At 43.6% G+C, this 20,445-nt stretch overlaps 1 protein-coding gene across 1 annotated transcript; it reads left to right on the top strand.

Moving 5' to 3' along the window:
* The first annotated feature begins 3,481 nt into the window (after window positions 1–3,481).
* Window positions 3,482–10,680, top strand: LOC141092446 (kelch-like protein 10). The gene is made up of 5 exons (XM_073578609.1): window positions 3,482–3,651; window positions 4,323–4,812; window positions 5,887–6,489; window positions 7,165–7,314; window positions 10,318–10,680. The coding sequence occupies exons 1-5, from the start codon at window positions 3,482–3,484 to the stop codon at window positions 10,678–10,680; spliced, it is 1,776 nt and encodes a 591-aa protein (XP_073434710.1).
* Window positions 10,681–20,445: the final 9,765 nt, after the last annotated feature.

Below are 20,445 nucleotides of genomic sequence, written 5' to 3'. Positions count from 1 at the left end.
TATTTTAGGTTGGTGGTTTTCCACTACATTTTATTGTTTGTTTTGGTTTTTGTCTTATTTGTCTTTTTTCATTTCTTTCATGTCCTTTTGATATGGGTCATGTGAGCTGGTCACTCCGGATTGATATACTTCATTGGAGAAAAATCTATGAGTTTGTTCATCTGTAGGAAGAATCTGGGAGAGGATATAAGAATGACACTGGCTGTGAAAAAATTATTCCCGGTCGTCCCTTTGGTCATCATGAAAGAAAATCTTTGTGATCTGGATTTTATTATATATTATTACTAGCTGAAGAGCCCGGCGCTGCCCGAGCATAGTAACTAACTGTGGTTAGTTATAACAAATTATAATTATCCTCCATCCCATAGTCCCGTGCCCATATACCCATCATACATATCCGCCATCCCATAGTCGAGTGCCCATATACCCATCACAAATCCTCTATCCCATAGTTCCATGCCCATATACCCATCATACATATCCACCATCCCATAGTCGAGTGCCCATATACCCATCACAAATCCTCTATCCCATAGTTCCATGCCCATATACCCATCATACATATCTTCCATCCCATAGTCGAGTGCCCATATACCCATCACAAATCCTCTATCCCATAGTTCCATGCCCATATACCCATCATACATATCCTCCATCCCATAGTCCCGTGCCCATATACCCATCATACATATCATCCATCCCATAGTCCCGTGCCCATATACCCATCATACATATCCTCCATCCCATAGTCGAGTGCCCATATACCCATCATACATATCCTCCATCCCATAGTCCCGTGCCCATATACCCATCATACATATCCTCCATCCCATAGTCGAGTGCCCATATACCCATCATACATATCCTCCATCCCATAGTCCCGTGCCCATATACCCATCACAAAAACTCCATCCCATAGTCCCGTTCCCAAATACCCATCATACATAACCTCCATCCCATAGTCGAGTGCCCATATACCCATCACACATCCTCCATCCCATAGTCCCATTCCCATATACCCATCACACATCCTCTATCCCATAGTTCCATGCCCATATACCCATCATACATATTCGCCATCCCATAGTCGAGTGCCCATATACCCATCACACATCCTTTATCTCATAGTCCCATGCCCATATACCCATCATACATATCCGCCATCCCATAGTCAACCATTATGACATCATAATGAGCGGCGGGGCTTGCAACCTATGATGAATCAGCGTCGCCATGGCAACCATTATGACATCATAATGAGGGGCGGGGCTTGACACACACACACTTTTTCCCTATTATGTAGATAGGGGCAAAATTGTTTGGTGAATTGGAACGCACGGGGGTAAAATGTCGCCTCACAACATAGCCTATGACGCTCTCGGGGTCCAGACGTGTGACTGTGCCAAATTTTGTGGCTGTAGCGGCGACGGTGCGGATGCCAATCCCGGACATACACACACACATACACACACATACACACACACACATACATACATACACACATACATACATACACACACACATACACACATACATACACACACACATAGACACACACATACATACATACACACACACATACACACATACATACATACACACACACATACACACATACATACATACACACATGCACACACACATACACACACACATACATACACACATTGAGCTTTATATTTTAGATGTTGTAGAATTTGATTCATGTTAGATCTAGGAGATGGGTTGACCTCATTACATCGGTTGGTGTCTTGGGTCATCATAGTGTAATATTAAATTCAGGCTCACAGAAATTTTATTTGAGGAGTGACAGCCTTTTTGAATATTGATAGGTCTAGTTATTTGTAAAGATTATTTTTTGGTGTCTCATAGGATTATATGGCGGGTTTATTCACATGGAGGTATTCCAAAATTTTGCACTTTATATTTATTGATTGATAATTCATACCTTCATGTGGGGCTTACAATACTAATATTCATACTAGGTAGGTTGTTTTGTTTAACTGAAGTACTTAGCACTTTAAAAGTTTGCACTAAATATTTGGCTATGATGTGTTTATTTTAATTCTGATTGGTGATATACGCTTAGTGAACATTTGTTCCTTGCCATGTGATAGTCATCAAAATATATTGTATATTTGTAGTATTGTTGAGCGCTTTATATATAGTTACCATATAAACTTAACAGAAGCCACATTTATGAGTTACCTTGAGCGCATACTTGCATTTTTATCACTGCTAGACCTGTGTTCTCTTAGTGCGCATGCGCGGACTAGTGCGCGCCCGTGACATTCATGCAGTGGTCTTACACGCTGGCTCATGCATGCCCTGACAGTGTCATATGACGCGGTGGGTTGGGGAGGTCCACCGTGACCGCACTTGGATGTTGCCATTCACAGGAGCTGTGCTCCGTCGGCGCATGCGTCAACTCTTGAAACAGGCTGAGTAATTACAATTTATCAGAGCGGTATTCCTATTGGCTCGGTCCCATATTTAAAGGACGCACACCCACCTTCTGGGCACGCCCCCGGAGGAAGCAGGGCGAAACGTGCGCGTCGGGGTTTATGACCGGGCTCCCCACCTACTTTATCTTTATACTACTAGGATCCAGGTAATGTTCCTGTGACACTCTGCATCCTATTTGGTTATTAATTACAGTGGTTGAACTTTTACCCCTGCCATGTCTGCTATTTGTTATTATACATACTTCCGTGAGAGGGTTCTTTCCATGAATCAATAGTATTTCATTTGGTTAGGGAAGGGTAATGCCGTATTTTACAGCTCTCATGTGTGTCGCGCTGAGCTATTGTGAGTACAAGGCAGTTTGCACTCTGAGGCAAGGCATTCAGTAATCTACTTGTTGGATTGACATGAGTGCCAGGATACTACTTACCATGCAGTAATTTTATATCTATTTGGTGGAGCCAATCTGATATATTTCTTTTTGTTTCTGTACTCTGTATGTTATCTCTGTGTAGCATTGTATTTATTGATTATGAATAAAATGAGATTTTTCAATATTTACTCGTTTATATGCTTATGTGTTTTAGTACTTCTATGATGTTACCATATGGTGGAATTTTACGGTTAGTTCTTGAGCTAATTTTGGTTGATTTTGGCAATTGTGTGTTTAATATTAGTACATATATAGTGCCTTAAAAAAACTATACAAAATTAGGTATCCAATTGATTGTAATAGCTTGAAAAATGCACGCTAAACATTATTTTATATTAAATATGAACACTGAACAGTAAAAAAATGAAACAAAAAAGATACCAGAAAATAGTTTATTTCTATATTTGCATTGCAAAGAAAAGTGACAGGAATAGGACTCTGATGTTCCTCAATGACCATTCCATTCAGAATTTCGTCACAATGCGGACTGTGATGTCATAAAAGACCATCAGATTCTGATTCCTTTAGCTAAACAGCTTGGAGATTAGAATGTGCAGTGACGGGAAAGGCCACCATATATTCTCCATGGATTCTGAGGAAAGCTTTTACACCAGCTACCAGGAAGACAAAATGGCTTACCCCATATTTAATGAGCTTAGAATGGAGGGCAAGTTGTGTGACATTGTTATCAAAGTTGGTGGTGTAGAGTTCAATGCTCATAAGAACATCCTGTGTGGCTGCAGTCCGTACTTTAGGTCAGTGTTTATGATGCTCAAAGGGAAATTTAAATGTATGAAAATGCTCAAAATTGGCTGTAAACTCGAATTGTATGGATAGTCAAGGGATTTTCCAGAATTAAATATTTAATCAATATGAGACCCTCACTAAATAACAGAACTCACAGGCCCTTTCATGTACATTAAGAGGGTCAAATTGATCTAGAATGTTTTCAGACTCTAGTGTGACCTAAAAAACCCCAAACAGTGACATCATAAGGAAAGGCCAGAAATTCTAGAAGAACCCTTTAACTAGAGATGGGCGAATTTGGCAAAAATGTAAAATTTGCAGCTTTGCTTGAATTTCTTCAGGGAATTTGATTTGTGTGAAACTTAAGCTATGCAAATGGAATGAGAATTATGTGCGTCAGGATATGTAAGGGTCGGGTGTGTATTTTTTTAACCTCTTCATGGTTATTTATAATATAAGAAATGGTGGCTGGACAGACAACATTTTGCTGGATTGACCCAAAGAGAATTCTGGATATTTGGATTTGGGCAATTGTTTGCTAAAATTTGAGGCAAATTCAATTCACCTAAAATCAAGGTTTTAACTTTTAATCTATATCGTTCCATTTAATAATTTCTTGTAGGTAAATGCAATTCTCACCTAGATAATGCTTTTATCTCTACCTTATTTCTAATTGCAGAGCATTGTTCACAAATAGCTGGAAGAACAGTGAGGAGAAGGTACATGACATTTCTGGCTTCTCTCCCGAGATAATTAAATTGGTTCTAGAGTATGCCTACACATGGATGGTCCCAATCAATGCCAACAATGTGGAAAATCTCTTCATTGCGGCAGATTACTTCAACATTCTGGGTCTTCTTCAACTTTGCTCTGATTTTATGATAAACCAACTGTGCCCAAAAAATAGTATTGGTATCTACAAGTTTACCGAGCATTACTATTGCCCCAAGCTCCACCAGAAGGCATATGCTTACATCTTGCATAACTTCGAAAATATAATGAAGACCTCAGATGAGTTCCTTGAACTGTCACCTACCGAACTGAAAGGTCTTTTAGAGAAAGATGAACTTAATGTTAAACGGGAGGAAGCTGCATTTGAAGCTATCATAAAGTGGATCAATCATAACCCAGCAAGCCGGCAAGAGTATATCTCAGTTCTTCTTCCAGAGGTAAGGCTGAATTTTGATCATGAAGTCCTCACCTAGAGTTAAAAGTATTCTGAACAAAAGCTGACTGAAACATGTAGCTGATATCAGTGAAGGTCTGATCATTGCATATTATTTTCCCAGAGGAGCATTGCACTGCGAATAAGCCTCCTTACCTTGACAAGCCAGCGCTGGCATGTCACTCTCCACAAGGAGAAACCTTACCCCTTAGACCTCGGTCTGATCATTGGCTCAGAAGAAGAAAAACGTGCTGTTAAATGTTTGTTTTTTTACTAAGCACTATGCCACCTACATCGATGCTTTGTGTTCACATTCGGGCTTAGATAGAATGATAGAAATATATTGCACACATTTCTGCATAGTACAGGAGATGTTTGATCCCACATTGTTCTCGTTGCCTTTATCATACTTTTTATTGTTTTTCGAGATATAATTGGTTCTCTTTTTTTTAAAGCACACCTGTCTTCTCAGCTGACTTCAAAACAAGCTTTCATGTGTGTGTGTATATCAGAAAAAAACATTATTTCTGGCTATTATATGATTTTAAGCCTGCATTTTCACAAGTTTTCCCATCTGTAAATTCCAGTTGTCTATGAACTTGTGGGATTACACTAGCTGCTATGATGTCTCCTATACATGGTGACAGGAGAGACAATAGGGATTCATGTTCCCTATCACTTTGTAGAATGTAGACACAAGCTGCAGCATCATGGAGGACATTATATAGCAGTAGAGAGCAGTGTAGCTGTGAATCCATTACAAGGGGGAGGGGTATAAAACACTTACTACAAAGAAGCAGCCCCTCTTTCTGTCATTCTGTTTCACACCCTTTCTCCCTCTCTCCCCTCAATAGACTTAATAGACCGCTGTATTCTGATCCCTTGATGAACTGACAATCTTTCGATTGAGACAGATTTTTTCTGCGCGAGTTATAAGTTCAGGAGGCAGAGGGTATGACACAAGGCTAATAGGTGGAGAAAAAGCCATATTTGTTTGACAAAATGTTACAAAGTTTCTTGTGCTACCGATTTATTAACAGCTTTTTTAAACAACATTAACCATTACATTTCTTTCCAGGTTCGCTTTGCCTTCATGCCCACCGAATATTATGACAACAATGTTAAATCCAACATCTATATAAGAGGCAATGAAATGTGCCAACCTATTCTAACTAATGCTTTCAAAGCCATGCAGAACCTCAATGCTAATGGCCCCTCAAACCTTATGAGCATACCCCGTCTTCCTTATGCAATCTTGCTTGCCATTGGTGGTTGGAGTGTAGATGGACCAACCAATGCCATGGAATCATATGATGCTCGTGCTGACAAATGGATCAGTCTTACATGTGAAGAGGAAAGTCCAAGAGCTTATCATGGAACAGCATACTTAAAAGGCTATGTGTACCTTATTGGTGGATTTGATAGTGTGGATCATCTTAACAATGTAAACCGTTTTGACCCAGTCAAGAAAACATGGAAGCAAGTAGCACCGATGCATTCAAAGAGATGTGATGTCAGTGTCACAATTCTGGATGAAAACATCTATGCAATGGGAGGCTTTGATGGCCACTTTCATCTAAAGACTGCTGAACGATACGAGCCAGAAACCAACCAATGGACTTTGATTGCACCGATGAATGAGCAAAGAAGTGATGCAAGAGCCACCACACTGAATGATAAGGTAAGGAGATATTCATCTTAAATAGAGATAAGCGGATTGTGTGAAATTCAAATTTGACAGCTTTTTCTAAATTTTACCAAAAGGTTTGATTTTTTAAATTCGCATTGAATCTCAATATTGCAAAATATCTAATTGCTTGAAAATAACACTTGGACGTCTCCTGGAACTGTATTGAACCCCTGTTGAGTCCTTTAATGCAAATACTGCCCAATTACTGTCACACACACACACTCACTCACTTAGGGATGCACATTTTACTCTGAAAAGCTCCGGCATTTCAGAGAAAGCAGAATTCAAAGATCCAGCCCACAGAGACGAGACTGGTCCGACCACTGCTCTCTTCACTGTTCTAGTTAACTGATAGGTCTCTCTCATATGTGCACCTTGGGAAAGACCTGTCGGTCACCTAGAGTGGTTAATATTTTAAACCAGACCTATAATTATGCAGCCTGGCTCTGATACAACAGTCCATGGCTTGGGCAGCATGGATCAACAGACACGTTCCCTTTCACACACCGAGAAGCAACACGCTTGATGGTTACTTCCTTATTCTTGTTCTCTAACTCTACTATTCCTTTGAGGTGCAAGTACATTTTGGTAGTTCCTTCTTCTTTATGTATAAAAAATTGTATGTATACAATTTATGTGTATTTATGTCTATTATTTTTTTCACAGATCTATATATGCGGAGGATTCAATGAGAACGAGTGTTTGTTCACTGCTGAGATGTACAACCCTGATACCATGCAGTGGAGTACAATTTCTCCAATGAGGAGCCGACGTAGTGGAGTGGGAGTTGCCGCCTATGCAGAAAAAGTATATGTGGTATGGATGTAATTATATGTAAAACCTGCTATTAATGGACATGAGGCAAATATCAAAAATGTACAAGCTAACCTATTCATTAATCAGAATTTTATAATTCTAGAACATATTTCTCCCGTTGAAAACAATGGCCTCGATTCATCATTAGCATTTTTTAAGTCACTTTTCGTTTTTGTCTTTTAGTATTGGCCGTTTTTGGTGCCAAATTCATCAGAAGGGCCTATAAGATTAATGAATTTGGTGCAAAGTTAACAATGAGCTTTCTTCCTGGCTTGAACCATTTGTACGTCTTTGGCACTAAAATTTGCATGATGGCACAAAAGAAATCAAAGATTGAGCAAAAATACTGGCGTACTAAAAAATGTGTAACACAGGTACTTGGATGCAGTGACACAGAGGCACGGAGCAGGGGTTAACTATTATTTACTTAATTAACAGTAATAAACTCCTCGCAGGGAGATAACAGGGAAAAAGGGGATGCAGGGTAAACAGTATAACTGCTATTCCACAATACAGTCTTTATATCAGGTTTAGCTCCTCTGTCCATTACTCTCTGGAGGTCTAACAGGTGATGAGATACCGGTGTAGCGTCTTCAGGCGTCCTCGCCCAGCACACGGTGTCTCTTCTGGTGGCAGCAGGCGGTCACCGGTTTTGCCCACTGAGCCCCTAGTCCATTTAACTGTGGAGCAGAAGAATGAAGCTCTCTGCAAGACTCCACTCGGCGTGTGTTTCTTTGCGTACCCGCCGACACCTGGATGTACGCACCCCAATGCTCTGCTTGGCGTGCATCTCTCTGTGCACCAGCCAATACCTGGATGTCCGCACCGAGGTGCTCTGCTCAGCGCGTGTCTCCCTGCACAGCCGCTGATACTCGTGAGTCACTACTGCGCCCGTCCTGGATCTGTGCTCTGTGGCCGGGAGCCTTTCACAACAAACTCTGCGTGCTCTGTCCTGCACGCTCAGCAATGCTTTCCGGGTTCTTACTGCCCCCGACCCTTATCGCTGCCACGAGGCCTATCACTGCTCGTGGAGCGGCGCAGGTCCTCACTCACTCAGCCCCCTGGCGGGAAGCCCCTCTTTTCCTGCTCAAACCTCCTTATACTCCTCTGATTCACCACACACCCTCTCTGCAAGTCATGGGTGTCGTCCGCCCTCAATTTCTTCCCTCTGCAACAGGACTCGCAGCCTCGGCAGTTCTGGACCCAGTGCTTCAGCAGCACTTGCAGCCTGGTTCTCTCTTCTACACCCCCACTCTCCTTTAGCTCACCATTCCATGGGTGAGAGCTCTTTGTGCCCCTTTATGTTCTTTGGAGGTGGACCAGATGCTCACAGTTTTTGCACCCATTTCTGCCTCTCTTGCACTACATTTTACCAAAAAAATCGCTCTGCACATTATATTGCATGGGCAGGACACTAGCGTGGGCACACTGAGTACTTTGAGGCACCTCTTGAATTTTCTTGTCAGAAGTACCCTCTCTGTAATCGTTCTTCATCCCAGGATATAGGATTAGATTCTGAGGTTGCTGCTGGAGTTTTTCTTGCGCTTCGTATCTCGCCTCTAATTTCTAATATCTCCTGCCGTAAGTTACCCCAGGGTATGGGATTGGATTCCAAGTTAGCAGCGAGGGCTTCTTTTATGTTCCATATTTCTGCATTAATTTATCGCATTTTCTGCCATAATTCACGGGCCCACTCCAGCTCTGCTGCGGGCAGGGTAGGTACTTAATTGATCCGGACTATCCCTGCTAGGGCCGCCACCCCCTGTTCCTGCTCTCGCACGGGCGTCTCCACCCCCACTTCTAAGAAGGTCATATGTGGGCTAGTGTGCAAGCATTCTCGCAAACCCTGCTTAAGCAGCGTGTCCCTATGACCCAACATAAACAGGTCTCTCAAGATTTTTGACACCCTGTGCCAGATGCAGCAAAGCAGCACCAGAACATAACAGAGCCTCCTCCATGTTTCACGGTAGAAACATTGTTCTTTTCTTGATATGCTTCATTTTTCCATCTGTGAACATACTTTAGAGCTGATGTGCCTTGCCAAAAAGTTCCATTTTTGTATCTGTCCATAGGACATTCTCCAAGAAGCTTTGTGGCTTGTCAACATGTAGTTTGGTAAATTCCAGTCTGGCTTTTTTATGATTTTTTTCAACAATGGTGTTCTCCTTGGTCGTCTCCCATGAAGTCCACTTTGGCCCATACAAGGACGGATGGTGTGATCTGACACTGATGTTTCTTGAGCTTGAAGTTCATCTTTAATCTGTGTAGAAGTTTTTCTGAGCTCTTTTGTTAGCATTTGTATTATCCGTCTCTTTGATTTGTCATCAATTTTCCTCCTGCAGCCATGTCCAGAGAGGTTGGCTACAGTCCCATGGATCCAAAATTTCTGAATAATATGTGCAGCTGTAGTCACAGGAACATCAAGCTGCTTGGAGATGGTCTTATAACTTTTACCTTTAATATGTTTCTCTATAGTTTTTCTAATCTCCTGAGACAACTCTTTCCTTCGCTTCCTCTGGTCTATGTTGAGTGTGACACACACCATATCACCAAGCAGCACAGTGAGTATCTGTAGCCTCTATACAGGCCCACTCATTGATTCCAAGATTGTAGACACCTGTGATGCTAATTAGTGGACACGCTTTGATTTAACATGTCCCTTTTGTCACATTATTTTCAGGGGTACCATTATTTCTGTCCAGGCCTATTTCATGAGTTTTATTTTTGTTTAAATTCTGTGGACGCATGGTTGAAAAGCAATGTCTGACTTTTATTTGTTCATTTTCATAGGTTTTTTTTATTTATTATTATTTTTGTCAGATTCAAATTATTTCTGTCACCTTTGTGGGTTTTTCTGTCATTAAACGAGGGCTACCAACAATTTTGACCACGTGTGTTTAACCTATTCTAAATACAAAAAATGTGGCATTGTAGAATAGGACCCCACAATAACAAGAAAAGGCCTAAATAGTTAAATCAAATTATCTATATTTTATTTTTCAGGTAGGAGGCTTTGATGGAACAAGCTGCTTAAGAAGCGCAGAGACTTACAACCCTGTTGACAACACTTGGGGTGTGGTGCCATCCATGAAAAAACCACGTAGCAATTTTGACGTGGAAGTAATGGATGACCATCTTTTTGCTATAGGAGGATACGATGGATTTACCACCACATTCAATGTTGAATGCTATGATGAAACAGCAAATGAGTGGTTTGATGTCCATTGTATGAATATCTGCCATGATGCCTTAAGTTGTTGTGCGGTCCCTGGCCTCATCAACATCCGAGACTATGCAGCCTGCCGAGACATCGACTCCAGAGATGAGGTCAAGGCGTCCTCCTCTACGACTTTACCACCACTATGATGTGTTATTTTTAACACAACTTCATGCAAAACAAGCAAGCATTATCCACCAGACAAGAAAATAATAAAAGTTCAAGAAACTTAACTGAAATAGTATTTCTACTGCAGTTCATTATCCGGATAATGTTAAAGGCAAACATCTGAGATGGGTAATGGGATGACTGGTAAATTTTAGCCTGGGAGGCATGCAGCAGTATTAGCATGAGGATGCATCCATGCTTGTGACATCTGGTAGAGCTGTCCGATTTTTGTTCTCTGACAGCACCTAGATCCAAAGAATTTCATTGATCCTTACACATATTTGTATTAAAAACAGATCCAGAACATTTTCTATTCTCATCTGTTTTGTGGATCAGATTTGGCCATTAAAGTCTATGGCGATCTGTGAGAAAGTCTATGGGAATCTGTGAGACTTAGATGAACCAGGAAGACTCTGTACTTCAGCTTTCCATCCTTTCCATTATGTTCTGAGCTCTTCTGACTGCTAAGCATAATAAACGGATGGGCTGGAAAGGGGTTAAAAAACAATAAACAATCATCTTCAGTTGATGAATGACATGTATGGCTAATTCATGTGTCTTTGCCCCCCACTCGTTGAGCCCTGTTAAACCAGAATGTAAGTTCAGATGTCATGATGTCAAAGCGTTGCCATACATCAAAAGTGTGTCAAGGCCTAGATTTAACAAAATGTGATGAGGAGACCAGTACCAAAGTGAAATACGGTCCTAGCAAGCTGACGGGAAGGTGCTAGAGGAGTATGATTTTGTTTTGCTTTTTATAGGCGGCATGGTGGCTCAGTGGCACTGCAGCCTTTCAGCGCTGGGGTCCTGGGTTCAAATCCCACCAAGGACAACATCTGCAAGGAGTTTGTATGTTCTCCCTGTGTTTGCGTGGGTTCCTCTGGGTTCTCCGGTTTCCTCCCATATTCCAAAAACACACTGATAGGAAATCTAGATTGTGAGCCCGAATGGGGACAGTGCCAAAAATCTATGTAAAGTGCTGTGGAATTAATGACGACATGTAAATGAGTAAAATAAATCAAATAACCTCTATTAAATTCACATGAATCCAACAAAATGGCTTCCACTTTGCTGGATTTGCAAGAATCGGATTTCAAAAAAATTTGGATTTGCTAGAATCCGTAAATTTTGGGAAAATCTAAATAAGTTTGATTTTTTTTAGAATCTATTCGCTGTTCCTTAATTATATCCTTATAATAAAACTAATTTTCTGTCTCAAATGTGGAACATCAGTATCCCAAACAGGAATCTAGTAGCAGTCCACTAAGACAAATTTGCCGTAGATCGGAATCAAAGAGCCTCCATTTAGAAACATCTTTGCTAAAGATCTGACCCCTACTGCTTAGATGCGGTAAGTTCAAGGAGTATTTTGCTTATAACAAGTTATCACCTTTCTATATGATGGTAGATAACTGCTTGACTGATGGAAGTCCATCTGCTGGGACCCCAGTGTTTCAGAACAGGTGTCTTGTGTCTCCAGTTACAGAGAAGTCAGGTCGGTAGCTTGTTTAATGGGAAAACCCCTGTGTTTGAGTCTGAAGAATGTTTTCCTTTAAAGGGGTTGTCTACTACTCAGACAACTCCTTCTAAATCATCAAGTTTGCCCCCGTTATTCTCACCTCTGGTGCTGCTGCTGTTCCAGTGGTGTTGGCACTCACTCTGCTGGGGCTCTTGTGACCGCAGATATGGGCATACAGGTATGACTATTTTAGCCATTCTATTACCTGTATACCCAAATTAATAGGTAAAAAGTCCCAGGGTGTGACAGATTCCATTTATATAACAAAATATGGCATTTTAGAAGGGGTATATAGACTTTTTTTCTGCACGTCAGAATGCAGCTTTTTGCAATGCAGGCATATACGGCCAGCGGAATGCACGGTATAAATGTGAACCAAGCCTTAAAATAACTGCTTCCTTTCTGATATAGTCAAAATGGACAACCAGAGAAGGTTGGGTGATGTTGATAGCTAAATATGGCTCACTAGCTGGAAAGGATGGCGACCTTTGCTGTAGACCTTTTTTGAAAGGCAACAGTGGGATCATTTTAGGATTGGATATAACATCATTACTTAGACCATCTGTTTGCAGGAAATAAGGAAGGTGTCATGATTAAGGGAGCTTGGTCTCCAAAAAACATGTCGATCCGACCATTTGTGATGTGTCATGCTGTTTTATCCTCTCTATGGAATGTGTTTGTAGTGAAACTGCTTTTCACTACACTGTTGAGCTGGACATTCTACTTCATTTGGATTTCCCACGCCCTGACACAGCGGGTCCGTGCTCCAGGCATTACCAAGATGCAGAAGCGGTGAGCTGGAAACTTTTTTTTCTTAGTAAAAAAAGAAGTCCCATCAAAATTGTATTTCATAATCTGTCTTACAGTAATTACCTGCGTAATAATTAAGTTAATTAAAATCCTTATGTTAATGTTATTCTCTGGTTTCCATCGTCATACCAGTCCTACGTAACGGCTCCTTTTCTTTGATGCTCCACACAGCGACCATTGTGTAAGGCGCAGTTATTTCCTTCAATGTACAGTGCATATAGTCTACACTCACCGTTTTTGTCATTTAAAAAAAATCATACCAAGAAGACTCATTTCAGAACATTTTCCACATTTGATAATCACCAATAAACTGTTCAAATAATTTTGAATGGATGAATAAAATTATCAAAAGTAATATAACTTGGTTACATAAGTGTAAACACTCTTTTATGTATGTATCTGTGTTCCGAATTAGCCAATCAAATATAAACTCATGTTAAAAAGGAGTCAGTGCACAGCTGCCATCATTTACAGTAATTCTGATTAACCCCATATAAAGTTTAGCTGTTTCTGTACGATTTTCCTGACATTTTCTTAGTTGCATTTTACAGCAAAAGCCATGGTGGTAAACAGCTTTATAACAAAGCAAAGGGATGTAATTGTCATGAGGATGCCATGAGCGGGAGGTTTTGCTTTCTGCCTATGCCCGTAATTTACGTAAGCTTAAAACTCACTTTTACTCCACTGGAGATAGGGCGGGAGCAATACTGGCACGTAGGGTACGTAAACGAGAGGCTAAATCCAGAGCGCCATAGGCTATGCTGTGAGGTGAAATTTTAACCCCGCGCGTTCCAATTCACCAAACAATTTTGCCCCTATCTATATAATGGGGAAAAAGTGTGTGCGTGTCAAGCCCCGCCCTTCATTATGATGTCACAATGGTTGCCATGGCGATGCTGATTCATCATAGGTTGCAATGGTGACGGTTATGTCATAATGGGTATATGGGCATGGGCCTATGGGATGGCGAATATGTATGATGGGTATATGGGCACGGGACTATGTGATGGAGGATATGTATGACTGGTATATGGGCATGGGACTATGGGATGGCGAATATGTATGATGGGTATATGGGCACGGGACTATGTGATGGAGGATATGTATGACTGGTATATGGGCATGGGACTATGGGATGGCGAATATGTATGATGGGTATATGGGCACGGGACTATGTGATGGAGGATATGTATGACGGGTATATGGGCATGGGACTATGGGATGGCGAATATGTATGATGGGTATATGGGCACGGGACTATGGGATGGAGGATGTGTGATGGGTATATGCAGTGGCGGATCTTAATAGGGGCGGATGGGGCGGTCGCCCCGGGCCCAAGGTTTTTTGGGGGCCCAAAGCAGGGGCCAATCCGGTCGGCATCTGTGTGAGCCGCCGCCGCCCAGTGGCGTAGGAAGGGGGTTGCGGGGGGTGTGGGGGTGCGGGGGGGCAGGCCGCCCCAGGCGGCACGTGTGTGGGGGCGGCGCAGCACGGCAGGAGCAGAAATTCCTCCTCTCTGTGCTGTGGGACTCGGGAGAGAAGCATGGAGGCGGCCGGCCGAGGCACAGTGAGGAGAGAAGAGGACTGAGTATTAGCAGGAGATTTTGGCAGCGGCTAGCGCAGGTGGGTCACAGGTCACTCACCATTTGGGAGGAGGATGCTCTGCCTCTCCCCAGCCTCCCTCCATGCTCAGTCAGCTGCTGAGCTCTCCCTGCGGGCGGCTTCCTTCCTCAGTGTCACACAGAGTCACTCATACACACAGCAGCCAGGCAGTCGCAGGCAGCCTGTGTAAGGCTGTGTGCACACACTGCGGATTTTGCTGCAGTTCCGCAGCGGTTTTTGACATGTCAATTCTTTCTGCGGATTCTCCCGAGGTTTGCCATCTCCTCTATTGAGGAGATGAAAAACCGCAGGGCAAAACCGCAGAGCAATCCGCAGGTAAAACCGCAGGTATTTTGACCTGCGGTTTCACCTGCGGATTTTGCAAAATCCGCGCGGATGAATCCGCACCTAATCCGTAGCGTGTGCACACAGCCTAAGTGTAACTTATATGTTAACACAAAAAAATGGAGTGAAAGTCCAAAATATTTTAGAAACGTAAGAAATTTATTTGAGGAACAACCCCGTTATCCCGTGCTAAAGTGCTTACCCATCATGTGCTCCAGGACAAGTGCAGCGCCGCCACCAGCGCAAGTGCAGCGTGGCGGCGCTGCACTTGTCCTGGAGGCTGGAGCACATGATGGGTAAGCACTTTAGCACGGGATAACGGGGTTGTTCCTCAGGGTGCGCACCTGGGTTCTTCCCTACACTTTGAGTCCTGGTTTTATGGCCCATCATTACAAGAAGCACTTGGCTCCTTTTCACTTAATATTATATGGACAGGACAATTAGCAGCTGATATTACCCGATTCCTTCATTGTAGATGTTGTTTATAATTGTCAGTACGATTTTTATGTATAATAAATTTCTTACGATTCTAAAATATTTTGGACTTTCACTCCATTTTTTTGTGTTAACATGTTATGTGGGAGTGTCCATTATCGATCCCCTTTGAGTCATAATTTTACAAATGGTGACTCGCCTGGGGTACATTGCGAATTGTTGCATTTGGTATTGTTTTATATATATATATATATATATATATATATATATATATATATATAAAAGTGTAACTTATACTGCGGCCAGGGGCAGAGGAGGCGGAGCTGAGCCTGCACATTACTGTCTGTGCTGCCTGGGAGCACTGTCGCAGGCAGTGTGTCAGAAATGAATGTCTGTCTGTGACTGTGTGATTAATCATTAACATCCCTAACCAGTAGCCGGCCAGGCCGGTACCCCCTCCCAAGAGCGGCCATTTTATTCCTTTCCAGACCCCGCATCCGAGCAGGCCATTCACCGCCCGGGGGGGCGCCAAATTCGGGAACAGCCGATTTAATATTATTTATATTGTTTGACCATACAATACAATTTCTTGTGAGAAAAAAGTAATTTGTCTTTGTTTTTATGGTCTAATAAATGTTACAATTTGTATACCTAAAAATCAGCATATGCAGTGTTTTTGTGAGAAGAGCCACAAAATTTTGACAGAAAATGTTTTCCTGGGAAGTGGGGTACAGGGGCCCAGGTTTTATGAACAGCCCCGGGCCCATAGTCCACTTAATCCGCCACTGGGTATATGGGCATGGGACTATGAGATGAAGGATGTATGATGGGTATATGGGCATGGGACTATGAGATGGAGGATATGTGATGGGTATATGGGCATGGGACTATGAGATGGAGGATGTGTGATGGGTATATGGGCATGGGACTATGGGATGGAGGATGTGTGATGGGTATATGGGCATGGGACTATGGGATGGAGGATGTATGATGGGTATATGGGCATGGGACTATGAGATGGAGGATATGTGATGGGTATATGGGCACGGGACTATGAGATGGAGGATGTGTGATGGGTATATGGGTATGGGACTATGGGATGGAGGATGTGTGATGGGTATATGGGCACGGGACTATGGGATGGCGGATATGTATGATGGGTATATGGGCATGGGACTATGGGAGGGCGGATATGTATGATGGGTATATGGGCACGGGACTATGGGATGAAGGATGTATGATGGGTATATGAGCATGGGACTATGGGATGAAAGATGTGTGATGGGTATATGGGCATGGGACTATGAGATGAAGGATGTATGATGGGTATATGGGCATGGGACTATGAGATGGAGGATGTGTGATGGGTATATGGGCACGGGACTATGGGATGGAGGATGTGTGATGGGTATATGGGCACGGGACTATGGGATGGAGGATGTGTGATGGGTATATGGGCACGGGACTATGGGAAGGCGGATATGTATGATGGGTATATGGGCACGGGACTATGGGATGGAGGATGTGTGATGGGTATATGGGCACGGGACTATGGGATGGCGGATATGTATGATGGGTATATGGGCATGGGACTATGGGATGGAGGATGTGTGATGGGTATATGGGCATGGGACTATGGGATGGAGGATGTGTGATGGGTATATGGGCACGGGACTATGGGAAGGCGGATATGTATGATGGGTATATGGGCACGGGACTATGGGATGAAGGATGTATGATGGGTATATGGGCATGGGACTATGGGATGGAAGATGTGTGAGGGGTATATGGGCATGGGACTATGAGATGAAGGATGTATGATGGGTATATGGGCATGGGACTATGGGATGGAGGATGTGTGATGGGTATATGGGCATGGGACTATGAGATGGAGGATGTGTGATGGGTATATGGGCACGGGACTATGGGATGGCGGATATGTATGATGGGTATATGGGCACGGGACTATGGGATGAAGGATGTATGATGGGTATATGGGCATGGGACTATGGGATGGAAGATGTGTGATGGGTATATGGGCATGGGACTATGAGATGAAGGATGTATGATGGGTATATGGGCACGGGACTATGGGATGGAGGATGTGTGATGGGTATATGGGCACGGGACTATGGGATGGCGGATATGTATGATGGGTATATGGGCACGGGACTATGGGATGGAGGATGTGTGATGGGTATATGGGCACGGGACTATGGGATGGAGGATGTGTGATGGGTATATGGGCACGGGACTATGGGATGGAGGATATGTATGATGGGTATATGGGCACTGGCCTATGGCATCGTGGATATGTATGATGGATATATGGGCACGGGACTATGAGATGAAGGATGTGTGATGGGTATATGGGCACTCGACTATGGGATGTCGAATATGTATGATGGGTATATGGGCACTCGACTATGGGATGGAGGATATGTATGATGGGTATATCGGCACTGGTCTATGGGATCGTGGATATGTATGATGGGTATATGGGCATGGGACTATGGGATGGAGGATGTGTGATGGGTATATGGGCATGGGACTATGGGATGGAGGATGTGTGATGGGTATATGGGCACGGGACTATGGGATGGCGGATATGTATGATGGGTATATGGGCATGGGACTAAGGGAGGGCGGATATGTATGATGGGTATATGGGCACGGGACTATGGGATGAAGGATGTATGATGGGTATATGGGCATGGGACTATGGGATGGAAGATGTGTGATGGGTATATGGGCATGGGACTATGAGATGAAGGATGTATGATGGGTATATGGGCATGGGACTATGAGATGGAGGATGTGTGATGGGTATATGGGCACGGGACTATGGGATGGCGGATATGTATGATGGGTATATGGGCATGGGACTATGGGATGGAGGATGTGTGATGGGTATATGGGCATGGGACTATGGGATGGAGGATGTGTGATGGGTATATGGGCACGGGACTATGGGATGGCGGATATGTATGATGGGTATATGGGCACTGGACTATGGGATGAAGGATGTATGATGGGTATATGGGCATGGGACTATGGGATGGAAGATGTGTGATGGGTATATGGGCATGGGACTATGAGATGAAGGATGTATGATGGGTATATGGGCATGGGACTATGGGATGGAGGATGTGTGATGGGTATATGGGCATGGGACTATGAGATGGAGGATGTGTGATGGGTATATGGGCACGGGACTATGGGATGGCGGATATGTATGATGGGTATATGGGCACGGGACTATGGGATGAAGGATGTATGATGGGTATATGGGCATGGGACTATGGGATGGAAGATGTGTGATGGGTATATGGGCATGGGACTATGAGATGAAGGATGTATGATGGGTATATGGGCATGGGACTATGGGATGGAGGATGTGTGATGGGTATATGGGCACGGGACTATGGGATGGAGGATGTGTGATGGGTATATGGGCACGGGACTATGGGATGGAGGATATGTATGATGGGTATATGGGCACTGGCCTATGGCATCGTGGATATGTATGATGGATATATGGGCACGGGACTATGAGATGAAGGATGTGTGATGGGTATATGGGCACTCGACTATGGGATGTCGAATATGTATGATGGGTATATGGGCACTCGACTATGGGATGGAGGATATGTATGATGGGTATATCGGCACTGGTCTATGGGATCGTGGATATGTATGATGGGTATATGGGCATGGGACTATGGGATGGAGGATATGTATGATGGGTATATGGGCACGGGACTATGGGATGGTGGATATGTATGATGGGTATATGGGCACGGGACTATGGGATGGAGGATGTGTGATGGGTATATGGGCACTCGACTATGGGATGACGGATATGTATGATGGGTATATGGGCATGGGCCTATGGGATGGAGGATATGTATGATGGGTATATGGGCACGGGACTATGGGATGGAGGATGTGTGATGGGTATATGGGCACGGGACTATGGGATGGAGGATGTGTGATGGGTATATGGGCACGGGACTATGGGATGGAGGATATGTATGATGGGTATATGGGCACTGGCCTATGGCATCGTGGATATGTATGATGGATATATGGGCACGGGACTATGGGATGTCGAATATGTATGATGGGTATATAGGCATGGGACTATGGGATGGAGGATGGGTATATGGGCACTCGACTATGGGATGGAGGATATGTATGATGGGTATATCGGCACTGGTCTATGGGATCGTGGATATGTATGATGGGTATATGGGCATGGGACTATGGGATGGAGGATATGTATGATGGGTATATGGGCACGGGACTATGGGATGGTGGATATGTATGAGGGGTATATGGGCACGGGACTATGGGATGGAGGATGTGTGATGGGTATATGGGCACTCGACTATGGGATGACGGATATGTAGGATGGGTGTATGGGCATGGGACTATGAGATGAAGGATGTGTGATGGGTATATGGGCACTCGACTATGGGATGTCGAATATGTAGGATGGGTGTATGGGCATGGGACTATGGGATGGAGGATGTGTGATGGGTATATGGGCACTCGACTATGGGATGGAGGATATGTATGATGGGTATATCGGCACTGGTCTATGGGATCGTGGATATGTATGATGGGTATATGGGCATGGGACTATGGGATGGTGGATATGTATGATGGGTATATGGGCACGGGACTATGGGATGGTGGATATGTATGATGGGTATATGGGCACGGGACTATGGGATGGAGGATGTGTGATGGGTATATGGGCACTCGACTATGGGATGACGGATATGTAGGATGGGTGTATGGGCATGGGACTATGAGATGAAGGATGTGTGATGGGTATATGGGCACTCGACTATGGGATGACGGATATGTAGGATGGGTGTATGGGCATGGGACTATGGGATGGAGGATGTGTGATGGGTATATGGGCACTCGACTATGGGATGGAGGATATGTATGATGGGTATATCGGCACTGGTCTATGGGATCGTGGATATGTATGATGGGTATATGGGCATGGGACTATGGGATGGTG

This window comes from Dendrobates tinctorius, unplaced genomic scaffold, assembly GCF_039654945.1.
Source record: "Dendrobates tinctorius isolate UK_male_01 unplaced genomic scaffold, ASM3965494v1 ptg000059l, whole genome shotgun sequence".
In the NCBI taxonomy this organism is placed as follows: Eukaryota; Metazoa; Chordata; class Amphibia; order Anura; family Dendrobatidae; genus Dendrobates; species Dendrobates tinctorius.
This window is presented reverse-complemented; position numbering and strand designations above follow the sequence as displayed.